General features: G+C 53.4%; 1 protein-coding gene across 3 annotated transcripts; it reads right to left on the bottom strand.

The window, feature by feature from the left end:
- Positions 1-586: 586 nt before the first annotated feature.
- Positions 587-12,346, bottom strand: KLC4 (kinesin light chain 4). 3 transcript variants are annotated; one of them, XM_006190671.3, is made up of 16 exons: positions 12,235-12,346; positions 10,382-10,663; positions 9,141-9,371; positions 7,679-7,760; positions 6,896-7,106; positions 6,374-6,461; positions 5,057-5,158; positions 4,595-4,768; positions 4,173-4,272; positions 3,932-3,984; positions 3,647-3,717; positions 3,371-3,479; positions 2,663-2,803; positions 2,262-2,377; positions 1,831-1,894; positions 587-1,049 (listed from the first exon to the last, which is right to left on the bottom strand). In XM_006190671.3, exons 2-16 carry the CDS (start codon positions 10,637-10,639, stop codon positions 999-1,001), a joined length of 1,851 nt encoding a protein of 616 aa, XP_006190733.1. In that variant the 5' UTR covers positions 10,640-10,663; positions 12,235-12,346; the 3' UTR covers positions 587-998. The 3 variants fall into 3 exon arrangements, with proteins under 3 accessions (XP_006190733.1, XP_032318998.1, XP_014419804.1); XM_032463107.1 differs by having other exon boundaries at positions 1,831-1,891; XM_014564318.2 differs by lacking the exon at positions 12,235-12,346 and adding an exon at positions 11,864-12,212.
- Between the last annotated feature and the right edge of the window lie 42 nt (positions 12,347-12,388).

Here is a 12,388-nt window from a genome sequence, read left to right as displayed (position 1 = left end):
CTCCAGCTGTGGGGAGGCCCAGTACAGCCCTTGTTCCAGGCACCCCCCCCCCCAGCGACACCACCCCCACATTCTTTCTTTGTTGTGAAAGCAGCAAGGGGTGTAGGAGGCGGGTCAGGAGGAGTCAAGCTTTAGAAGATGGGCCCCAGCTGCTGCTGGGCCTCCAGGATATGCTGAGAGGGGATGGATAGTTAAGTGCCTCGTCCCCCTCCGGAGCTCTGGAGGGCCCCCCAGGCCTTCTTAGACCTCCCTTCCCCCAAGCAGCTGGGGGGAGGAGGGGCCGCCACAGACGGCCTCACAGGCTGGGAGCAGTGGCGCCAGGACTCCAGGGTCCTGACACGTGGCTACCACATGTCCCTGATAACCCAGTACACAGCACCTTCTCTTTGGTTTTGGGCCTCCCCCACCCCCCAGATGCCTTCCTGCAGGCCCTACTGGAGAGGATACAAACAGGGGACGGACGAAAGAACAGATCCAAGAAGCAACGTTCCTCCTTCCGCCCCATCCATCACTGCCCTTCGCCCTCCTGGGAAGGGCCCCAACTCAACCCTTGCTTCCTTCCCTTTTCAATCAGGACTCCTGTGGCTGAATGGTTACCTGATTCTTTTATTTAAGAAAAGTGAAATACATGGACCTGAAGTGAGGCAGCAGAGGGAACAAGGAAGGCCAGGGCAAGGCAGGCTGGCTGGCCAGCCTCGAACCCTCTGACAGAAAAGCCAGCAGCACGCTGCATCGGAGGTGCGTACCTGCTCCTTGCCCACCTTGGGGGCCTTGGAGCTATCTACTCTAGAGGACCACAGGATGGGGAGAAGATGTCCTGAGGGTCCTTCCTGAGGGGGATTCCTGAGGAGGGAGCCAAGACCCTAAGGGCAGCAGCAATCTTCTGGTTATCTGCTCCCCCTTCACTGCCCCACCTTGGGGTTGGAAGAGCTAGGAGCAACAGGGAATGCTGTGAGGGCTGTGGGGGTACCCAGCAGACCTGGGGTGGGGGTTGAATGTCAGCTGCTTGAAGAGAGGTCCATACTGCTGGCGCTGAGGCCCCGGGAGACCTGAAACCAACAACATCATGCCATCAACCCAGGGACCTCAGCCTCCCAAAGACTGTCCCCTGGAGCCTGTCCATCTCAAGGCTGCAATCTCTCTCTGGACCTAGGACGGACCCTGTAACCTCAACCCAAGCTCTGGGGCTTTGTTTAGCCTTTACTGGGATTTCCCAGAAAGCCACAATGTGATGGAGAAAATACCTGGAAGAACCACATGAATATTGGCATATACTTTGAATGCGTTGATACAAGTGATTATTTCCCATTAAATTGTCATTGCTTGATAACTCACAGAGAAAAAAATGTGACAATGAGTGTGTATATGTCCATGAATAACTGAAAAATTGTGCTGAACACTGGAATTTGACACAACATTGTAAAATGATTATAAATCAATAAAAAATGTTAAAAAAAATTGCCATTGCTGTTTGCTCAAATGGAGATGAGTTAATACTTTTTTCTTTTTCCTTTCTCATCTACAGAGTCCTGAGTCCCCCAGGTGAGGAGTGTGGTGGCTGAATAGGAAAAGCCATTAGTATCCCCAAATCATTCTTGAATGTTCAGAGAACATCAATTCCTGTTCCCCTCCTGATTAATTTATTTGCTACTATCTCTAGCCCGAAACTGTCCCTTGGTGGTCACTACCCACAACAAGCTGTCTGCCTGATTCCTGTCTGCCCACCTCCAATTCCCTGACAGAGTCTTCATCCCAGATGACTCTCCCCTCCCCCACTGGGCTTGTCCTTTCCTTCTCACCCACCAATATGCTTACGAGCCCTACTCTCACCTGGAGGGGTGCTGCACTGGGCTGGTTCAGATAGTTCAAGGAGGCTGCCCGCTTCATGTTGCTGCTATGATGGAAAAGAAAGAATTGAGGCCTCTTCTCTTCCCTGTGGGTGGCCCAAAAGCTATGGGCCTCTTGGGCACAACCACCCACCGGAAATGAAATCACTGCCTCTCCACTATCCGACCCGCCGCCCCAACACACACGTACAAGCTCTCTTATCTGCATCAGTAGCCAGCATCAGCTCGGGTGGTGTTCCCCCCCAACACCCCGACTAGGGTAGCCGTTTTTCCCACATTCTCTGTCCATGCCATCCCATTGACCTCCTCCACTTTTCTCTCCAAGACACTTGTCCTTCAGAGATGAGGGGCCAAGAGGAGCTGGAGGCCAGGGCTCACCTGGCTGCTCTGCCACATCTCAGTCACACTGTGTACCTGGAGGGTCGGGGCTCGGTCCCCTGGAGCTTTCTCACCAAAAGTTCGCTGCTTCTACGAAGCACATCCCGGATCTTGCCTAGAGAGCCACTCCTCTGCAGGGCCCCACTGCCATCCTGGCAGAGAGGGATGGGGAATGGAAGCTAAGGGGATCCCAGGCAGACTGGCTTCTGGGTCTCCTCCTGCCATTTATTCTGCACATCTCCCCCGGCTCCCAAAAGCCCAGTGACTGACAACGAGAGCCCTGTCCACAGCTGGCTTGCAGAGAGACCCCTGAGAAGGATGGGAGAACTGAACTGGGATGGGAACAACGTGCCCTCATATCCCATCCACATCCTACGGGATCACACTGGCAGCAGCAGGAGGGGCAGGAGAGAGCAAGGGGAAATGATCAGACTTACCCCTGACCACTCCACAGCCACGGAGGCATCTTCACCTCCCCCAAATTTCACGCTGCCTCCAAGACCCTCGTGGAAAGTCCTTCCACTGTCACCCTCCCCAAGCAGCTCAGCCACCTTGGTCTGGCTGATAGGGTCAGTGCCCTGGAAGGAAAAGGAAGGAGCTGGAACTTCCCACTTCTGAACTCCTCAGGGTGGGGCTTTCCAACTTCTTCACCATCAGCCACAGCAAAGACAACATTTTCCCTTGTGCTGCCTCAGTACATTCTGGAAAGGAAATGCCCACCTTTTCTAACTGCAAAGCATCCCTACATATAGATTCACATCTATCTTTAGCCATGGCCCACGCTGAGTGGATTTCAGGACTCACTAACGAGCCAAGACCCGCAATTTGAGAAACTCTGATTTAGGGCTCCCCTCAACTGCCACCCTCTCACCCATTCCACCATGCCCCTCCTCAGAAGGTTCTTCATGTTGTGAGAGAGCAGGGCTTCCCTGTTAATAGTCCCATTTAGTGGAGTGAACCTTGAACCACAAACGGAAGGTAGGGGGTAAGAATACACTTAAAAACAACCACAACCACAAGAGTGTCTCACCTTCCTCTCCTCGTCTTCCTCTTTACTCTTCAGAGACTCACAAGAAGCCTCAGTGGTTCCCCGTCCCATCCCAGGGCCCTACCTTCCTGACCTCCTTCCCCTCCTGGTCTCTGACCTGTTTCCGGGAACGCAGGGCACATTCCTCCAGGGTCTCAGCTGCCTCCAGCTTTCCCTGGCGCCTGTACAGAGCTCCCAGGTTTCTCAGAGTCGTGTTCACTGTGGGGCTGTGGTGGGTGAGACCAGGGAAGGAAGAGAAGGTGGGTTCAGAAAACTAGGAGGGAGTGGAGCTAAGGCCAAGGGAAGATGAAAGGGAAGAGGGGGAAGGTCCAGAAGGCTGGGATCTGGGCTCCGAAGACATCGGAGCCAAACCGGCTTCTCACTGGCAGCTCACCTGCTTACTTTGCAGGCCTTGTACCAGCCTCCATACTCAGCATAGGGTGTGCTGCCCTCTCGGTGCCGGCTCTGCGGGAGGACAGAGAGGGAGGAGAAGGCAGAGATGAGAGTACAGAGATGCTGGGGTGCAAGCTGGCACAGGGCTGGGGTGCAGGCTGGGCTGGGGAAGGCACCGTGCATCCGGGGCTGGTGCTCATGTGGGAAATGAGGAGCTGGGCTGGTGCAGGGGAAAGTCAGAGGCCCTGGTAGGCTCAGGTTCCCCAGGCTGGGCCCCCTCACTCACTTTGCTCATTTCCTCCCGCTCTTCTGCATGCATCCAGATGGGCTTGTGGTTGTCTGGGGGTGATACATGGGATGGGAGGGCAAGATTAGAGAACAGAGCTGGATGGTGTGGGGGGAGCCAGGACCCAGAGGCTGACAGAGCTGGACTAAAGGGGTCTGGCTCCCTCGAGAACCACTGTGGTCAAACCCCCAACCTTTGATCTGCATTTCCTTTCCTCCCTGCCCAGGCCGTCCCCACTCACCATCCACAGACCCAAACTCCTGCACGTGGGCGCGGGTCAGGATCTCTTTATAGAGCGTCTCAGCCTCAGCATATTTGCCCTGTTTCAGGTAACAGGAAGCCTAGGGCAGGAAGGGAAAAACACAGGAGCAAGAGAGGAGGTCAGGACACAGCCAGGTCTGGGATGTCCACGTCTTGGTCTCTTTATGACTCTCCCCAGAGATCCTCCTCACACCTCCTTTTCGAGCTGCAGGGTCCCAGGTGTTCCCACTCCACTCTCAAGGGGCAATGGCCCTTCTGCCTTCCCACCGGGAGGAAGCAGAACCCTCAGCCCCAAAGGCAGCCCCAGAGATGGGCACAAAGGCGATGAGGTTAGTGAACCAAACTATGATGCTTCCTCCAACCCCCGCCTCCTCCCACGGCCCTTACTCCTCCATCCCTTACCAGGTTGTTCTTGGTTCGGGCTACATTAGGGTTGTCCGGCCCCAGCTGCCCCTCGTAGATGGCCAGTGCCCGCCGGTAATAACGTTCCACGGCCTCATACTTGCCCTGGTTTTGGCACAACAGGGCCAGGTTGTTCAGCTGCTTTGCCACATCGGGGTGGTCGGTGCCCAGGACCTGAAGGGATGCAAAAGATCAATAGCTGTGATGTGTGTGTGTCTGTGTGTGTGTCTGTCTGTGTGTGTGTATGTCTGTGTGTGTGTGTGTGTCTGTGTGTGTGTGTGTGTCTGTGTGTGTGTGGGCATGTGCCCATGCAGGGAGCAAGCGGAAGGGAAAGATGGAACAAAGCACAAGGCAGAGATGGGGGGTGAGACAAAAAGAAGTGAGGGAAGAGGGCAGACTGGAAGAGAGACCATGGAGAAGGGGTCACCGCAGCATGCAAGGACGGGTAGAGGGCACGAGCACCTGTTCTCGAATCTCCAGTGCCCGCTGGCACAGCGGCTCCGCCTCCTTATATTTGCCCCTTTTGCCATAGAGCACAGCCAGATTGTTGAGTGTGGCAGCCACCTGGGAAGATAGGCCTGTCGCCATCAGATGCTGATGCTGCAACGGACCTCGAACAGCAGGGCCAGAGGTAGGGGAAGGGACACTGCCGAACCCAATGGCTCTAAGTTTCCCCGTGAGGTGAGGGTGGTCTCCCCATCTAAGGAGAGTGTTAAGACATTCTGGGAGCAGGGTTTTTTTTGGTTGCCATAAAGATTGGGGGCACTGTTAACCTTTGGGGAGGCAAGGATGTTACAGATGTTGTGCATGTGTGGGACAGCCCTGCCAACTTTTAAATGTCCTGCCAGACATTCAAACGCTGAATAGATGCTTTGACACTTGCTGGGATATCAAAACAGGAGTTCTGTTTTCTGAGATGCATCACCCCTGTCTATCACACGGCATAAGACAGGGAATTATTTTCACGGTCAGCTCATTTTCAAAAATAGCTGATTTCTTATTCCACTCTGACAATCTAGCATTTGTCTTGGCATATTATCCCTACTTAAGGTTATTTCTCTCTTTCTCTTATCATGAACAACTAAATCTGGTTTGTTATTACTTATTCTAACACTGGATTTTAATCTCATATGCATCAATTCTTCTGCTTTGTCATTTTCCTGGTACATACTTTTACATAGAATGACTTGCTGGCTTTACTTCTTCTAAATCTAAAGTTCTTCACTCGTTACGTATGAGACTACTACATTATGTCCTCCACTGTTGCTATACTCAATACAGCTGTTCTTTCATTTTATTGTGATTTAGAAATTATATGTATCATTTTATTATAAATTACTTTCCTTGATTCTCTTTCATATTAATAGAGTATCATTCAATTTTTTGGGAAACTATATGTGCAAGTAGGTTACATTATCTATGAGTTAAATTTCAGGAAAATACTCATTATAAGAAGGGGTCATTGGGTGGAGGGTATATAGCTCAAGTGGTAGAGAGCATGCTTAACGTACACAAGGTCCTGGGTTTAATCCCCAGTACCTCCTCTAAAAATAAATAAGTAAACCTAATTACCTCCCCCGACAATAAAATTTTTTTTAATTAATTTAAAAAAAAGGAGTCATTGGGTCTCAGAGAGTTGAGAACCACTGGGATCAGCAGCCAGTGCCTGAGAGAAAGGCATCCTCATGCCTCTTTCCTGAACACCCCCAGGGAGCGGGCTGAGGGCAGAGGATGGACAAGCTAAGAAGGCACAGGGTAAGGAGGGCAAGGACTACTGACAGCAGGGTGGTCCGGGCCTAGGGTGCGCTCTCGGATGCTGAGGGCATCGTTTAGCAGGTGGGCAGCTTCCTTATACTTATTCTGGTCCCTGTAAGAGGACAAAAGTGAAAAAGGGTTACCCTGAACTCTGCCCCCAAGCCATCTCCTTACCTCCTTCCCTTTGGGACAACTGAGGTACATTTAGGGATTGGGGTCCCCCATGAAGGGAATCCTGGTGGGAGGGGTGAGAAGGGTTCACCGACACACCTGGAGTGTTGCCATGCCCAGAGGAGGCCACAAGTTACAGGACACAAGAGACAAAAACAGAGAGAAAGAGACCCTGCCCAGAGCTGAGGGATGTGTATTCTCTGAGGTCAAGGGCTCAGGGATGAAAGCATGATTCCTAGTACAGGAGAAAGCCCCCTGGTGGGGTACACCGCGGAGGGGGAAGAGGTACCCTATGGAGAGGAGTAAAGGGAGCCAAAGGTGGACGAAGGTGGGAACGTAGAGGCAGGTTTGGGCAAGGAGGAGGGCAGTGCTCACCGGTACACCAAAGCCAGGATGTTGAGCATGGTGGCCACATCAGGGTGGTCGCGGCCAGATGTGCGCTCCAGGTCCTCCAGTGCCTGCTTACAGAGTGGCACAGCTACCTCGTAGCGACCCTGGGCTGCATACTGGATCACCAGGTTGTGCAGAGTCCGCAACCTCGCTGGGATCTCGTAGCCGCTGTGCTGGGCGCCCCGGCCGCGGGACACTGTATCACCGCAGAAAATGACTAGGAGACTTCCTCAGACAACGCTGCCTCTCCCTTTGCAGTTTGCCCTCCCCCACTCCCACTCCACGTCTTGTTCTGGGCCTGTGCCCACCCCCACCAGGCTCCCTCTAGAGACCAGCCTCAACTACTATTCTTTTGCCCATTCTCTTGCCTCTGTGTCCAGCACAATCCCATCTGCTCCCCCAGTCATTCATTCAACAAACATTTACACAGCCAGCATGAGCCAGGGGCTGTGCAGGGACGAACTCATGCTCTTCCCCTCCAGGGTCATCCTCCCACTCGACAGTGAACTCCTTACTGGTGAGACCTGTGTTGTGCTCATCGTGGTCTCCCTAGTGCCCAGCACAGTGCCCAACACACACTAAATACTTAATAGATGTTGATGAATAAGGAGGAGGCTTAGGAAATCAAAGCACTGGTCCCCAGCCCATCTCCAGGGGAAATGGAGAACCTATCCCTGGATGGTGAGCACCCTGTGTTCAGGGTGAGCCACAGCTGGGACCGGCCTCCTGCTGCCCCTCTTCCCCCTCCAACTCCAGAGGCAGACTCACAACCATTGCTGGGGTCCTCCTCCTCCTCATTGGGGAAGAGGTCATCCAGAGAATCTTTGGAGGCATCACCTTCCTTCTCCTCCTGGAAGGGAAGCAGTGGCATATCTGGGCCAAGATAGTCCCAGTGGCCTCTTCAGGCCCCCTCTAAGCCATGAAATCGCTGACAGGTGGGGCTTAGGCTAAGTCCCTTGTTCAAGTCCCCGCCCCTGGGAAGGCCAGCATCTGTCCCACCAAGCTTAGGCCTCTGTTGTTTGTAAAATACAGAGATGCTTCAGCTAGAATCTCATGACTTTCCCTTCCTTCACATCCAGAGAGGTTCCTTCCCAAGCACCCTCATCCCCCAGCCTCCACCTCTCTCCCCCTCAGCTCTACTAATTATAGTCCCGTGTTGATCCCTGTGTGCTTACACTGATTATACGTCTGTCCTGTTTCTCCTGAAGGCAGGGCTGTGTCTGACCTTATGGACACGTACCTGAAGTGTCTAGTTCAGCCCATGCCCCTCATCAGCCACCACTTACTCTGGACTTAGTACCCAAACCTCACTGTCCAACCTGCTTCCACACTGGGTAAAAGTGCTTTGCCCCTCCAGGCCCTGCAGCCTTGTACAAACACCTCCAACTCTCCTGCTCAGATCACCAGTGTGTCCCATACAAATCATCCCACTGTCTCTGGGGCAGACCACCTTTCCAGCCCTGGAGCCTTATCTGTCACACGCACACACACACTCTGTCTAGAAAGCTCCACCCTCTCCCTCCTTGACCAAAATCCACCCCAATTCCTAATCCATTCAAATAAAAAAATCCAACCTAAATCTTACCCATCCCTGTACGCCCCTCCTCTGTGAATCTTTCAGACCATTCCAGCCCCCATGAACCTATCTCCTTGGAACTCCTCCCACCCAACCACTCCTCCAGCACCGGGCACTGCTGCTTTGTGTGTTCACATACATGTTCCCACATGTAAGCCTTGTTCCTACAGCTACAGTATAAGCTCGAGAGGACAGGAACTCCCTTTTGTGGTTCCTCACATCTACCCGATAGACATCTTGCACTGCCTAAGGCACAGAGATATATAAATGCCTGTTGAACGAGGGTTAAATTCCACATACTTTGAAACCAGATTTTAGAAGGACTTGTTCAACTGGGCTGTGCTCTCCCTAACTGGGGTACTTAGGATTCTGGATTGGAATTGCCTCGGTGCTTATCTGTCTCCCCCATAAACCTGTGAGAGCAGGCTCTCGGTCTGTCCTGTTCATTGTCCATCCCCTGCAAGTGCATGGTGCCTGACATGTTCATAGTCATTTCATCGAATGTTGACTGAATGAGTGACTATTACTTCCCCCTTGCTGTCATCTGGAGTGGCGTTGGGACCTGAATTCGGCCAGGCTGGGGCAGGTGGGGGCTGCTGGCCCTCGAGGAGGACTCCTGGGGCGACCCCGCCCCCGCACGCCCTGCAGGCTCACCGCAGCGTGCCCATCCTCATCGTACTGCCGCAGCTGCCCCAGGAACTCCAGGTGCTTCTTTTCCTCCTCCAGCTGAGCCACCGCCTGTTCACTGCGCTGCAGCCGCTGCTGGGTGCCCGCCAGCTCATCCCGGAGCCACTGGTTCTCCTGGCACAGCCGCCGGACCTGAGCCCGCAGCTTCTGTTTCTCCGACTCCACTGTGCTCAGGTGGCTGGCCAAAGCCAGCATCACCTAGGTGGGCACATCCTGTGAGTGTCAGACTCCGGGTAGGAGTGTTATGGGATAGATGGGAGGGGAGCCTACCGGGAGGAGGCAAGACTGACAGGGGTCAGGAGGTAGCTTGGAGAATGATGGTTCTACTTTCAAAATATATCCTGGATCCAACTCCTCACCACTGCCAGAGCCACCGCCCTGGGCCAAACCACCATCCATTCCTTCCAGGATGACGATCATAACCTCCTCTCTGGCCTCCCTATTTCTGCTCTTGTTCCCCTAGAATCTGTTCTCAACCCTGCAGCCTGATGGTCTTCTTAAAGTGTTAATTTAGACCACATCACTCCTCCGCTCAAAACATTCCAATCGCTTCCGTCTCACTCAAAGTAAAAGCAAGGTCCTTTTGATGGCCTACAGTTCCAAACACTCTGTCCCCTGCCCCCACCCCCATTACTTCTCCAGCTTCATTTTCTGTTTTGCTTCCCCTCATTCACTGCACTGCACTGCACCGCACTGACCCGCGTTGAGCTCATCGGGAGGACTCCAGGTCCAGGCCTTTGCACTTGCCATCTGCTCTGCTCAGGATGCTCTTCCCCCAGTTATTGTACATCTCAACGTCTCATTCCCTCATCTTCAACTCTCTGCTCAAATGGTGCCTTTTCAGTGAGGCTTTTATCGACTATTCTAACTAAAATTGTATCCTCTCTCCTTGCTCTATTTTTATCTTTTAACCTTAGCAATTATCACTCTGGTATACTGAATCACTTACTTATTTGTGTATTGTCTACCTCCCCTAGCCAGAATTTAAGCTCCAAGATGGCAAAGCTTTATGGCTGTTGTGTTCAGTGACGTGTCTCTAGCATCCAGAATTGTAGTGCCTGGCACACTGTACAGGCTTACTACGTATTTACTGGATGAATGAATGCAAGCATCTAGGACATGGGGATCCCAAGTGACCCCAAAGCTCCAATCAGACAACTGCTCCTCCATCGAAGCTAGGCCACTTGGCACTACCTCTACCCCCTTACCTGCGCCTCACTCAGCCCCAGCTCGATGTTTTCCATGGAACGGCGCAGCTGCCGGGCCTTCTCATGCACCAGCCCTTCTTCATGGCCTCCCTGCTGCAGACACTCGATGGTGTGGGAGAGGCTTTGCAGCACAGCCTGGTGTTCACTGTGTAGAGCCTCCAGCCCTTGGCTCACCAGACGGGTGCTCCCCAGGATCTCCTCCTGGCTGAGCCGGTGCCCTGCAGTCTCATCCCGCTGTCCCAACACCAGGCCTGACATCCTGGCAGGGGGCCCTTGCCTGGGCTACAGAGAAACAACAGAGCTCAACTGGAGTAAAGATAGGAAAGAGTGGCTGAACGCCTTGGGTAGAGGGTGGTGGGGATCCAAATGAAGGGATGAGAGTGAGTGGGGGGGGGGTCCCCTGTGGTTTAACTGGAGAGAGAGAGAGACCAGCGGGGAGGCAGCTTGCGACACTAGACACAAAGCTAAGGTTGTTGGAAAGAGACAAGAAGAGGAATTGAATTGACTAAGAAAGACTGCAGAAGGAACAAAGGTGCTGAGAAGTAACAGAGGGATTTCGAACTAAGGAACAAGAGAACAGAGAAGCTGGAGAGAGAGCTTGGGTTAGGAAAGGGAATCAGGAGAGGAGAGGCTGCACTACAGGGAACACAGAGGGTGTCTGAGAGAGTTGCAGAAGCAACGGGGTTAAAGCAGACAGGAGATACACAGAAAAAAGTGCAGAGATTTCAAAAAAAGGGAAGAACAGCTTTCAAAGTTAAATGAAGAAAGAGAAGGGAAGGAAAAGAAGAGGAGCCTTCACCACAGGACCCACATGAGAGGCCCAGAGGCTCATGGTCTTCAGGCTGCTCCACCCACGGAGCTAAGCCCAGCATCTCCAAACCTGGTCAGCCCTGCTTCTTTCCCCACTAGCCTGAAGCCCCAGGTCTCAGGATGTCTTCCTACTTCCTTGAAAAGGCCTCCTTTTTCATCTTTGAAATCTTCTTACCCTATAGATAGCCCTTGGTTGTGGCGTTCAGGCAGGAGCCCGGAAGAAACTGTTCTAGCAGCCAAGGATTCAGAAGGATCTGCCCTGCCCAAAGTCCAGAAGTCCAGCGTTCCCACCCCTTCTCTCACAACTTCACAGCCACCCAGAGGACTTGGCACAGAGCCCCACCCAGGACAAATGCCCTCCCACCTCCTACCTACAGATCTTCAAAGACGACCAATGTCCCTCCTCCTTCCCCAAGCCAACCTCCTACCCCAAGCCTGAGGAGTTATTTTCTCCCAAGAACGAAGTGAGATTTGATCTGAGACCTGCAGCAAGGGGCGTGTCTGGGAATGGGCGAGGAGGAAGACCTGGTCACTTCTATGGCTTTGTCTCTATCATGATCACACTCTAATAGGCTCTGAGAGGAGTCACCTTAGGTTGCCTCCCAGACGCCTAATGATGCAGGGAAGGATGGCAGGTCCGCTGAGCGGCTGCGGGATCACAAGGATACGCACCGCTGGGGGTTGGTCTCGCGGGCCTGGGAGTGCGGTGAAGTTTCCCAGGCTGTCGACATGCCCTGAGGCCCAGGGTGGGGATAGAACGAGATGCGCAAGAGTGATGGGAAGAGGTCCGCGTCGCGAGCGAGTACCCGGGGCCAGACAATCCCGAGGTCACTGAGTCAATAGGTAGCGCAGGGGGCGGGGCAGACCTTCTGTCTGTCTGTCTGGAGGCCGAGGGGCGGGAAGAATCACGGGGGGCGGAGTTTTTGAATCTAACTGGAGTGTGTGAAATCCGACGGAGGGGCTCATTTGGTCATCTGCCCGGGAGTGCAGGAAAGAGGTAGCGGGACCTCAACTCTCAGCCCAGAGGACCCTCAAAGACTCACCCGCAGTCTGTCGGTCTCGCTGCCACCCTTGCCGGTACTGCCCCTTTAAAACCATCATGGCTGCCGCTCGAGGCAATTGTTTTGACTGCTCTGAGGGGCGGAGTCTGCTAGCCAGTCACGCGACCTAACAGCCACCCCGGGATTGGCTCTGACC

Source organism: Camelus ferus, chromosome 20 (genome assembly GCF_009834535.1).
Source record: "Camelus ferus isolate YT-003-E chromosome 20, BCGSAC_Cfer_1.0, whole genome shotgun sequence".
Taxonomy (NCBI): domain Eukaryota; kingdom Metazoa; phylum Chordata; class Mammalia; order Artiodactyla; family Camelidae; genus Camelus; species Camelus ferus.
The sequence above is the reverse complement of the archived record's forward strand: the minus strand, read 5'-3'. Positions and strand labels throughout refer to the sequence as shown.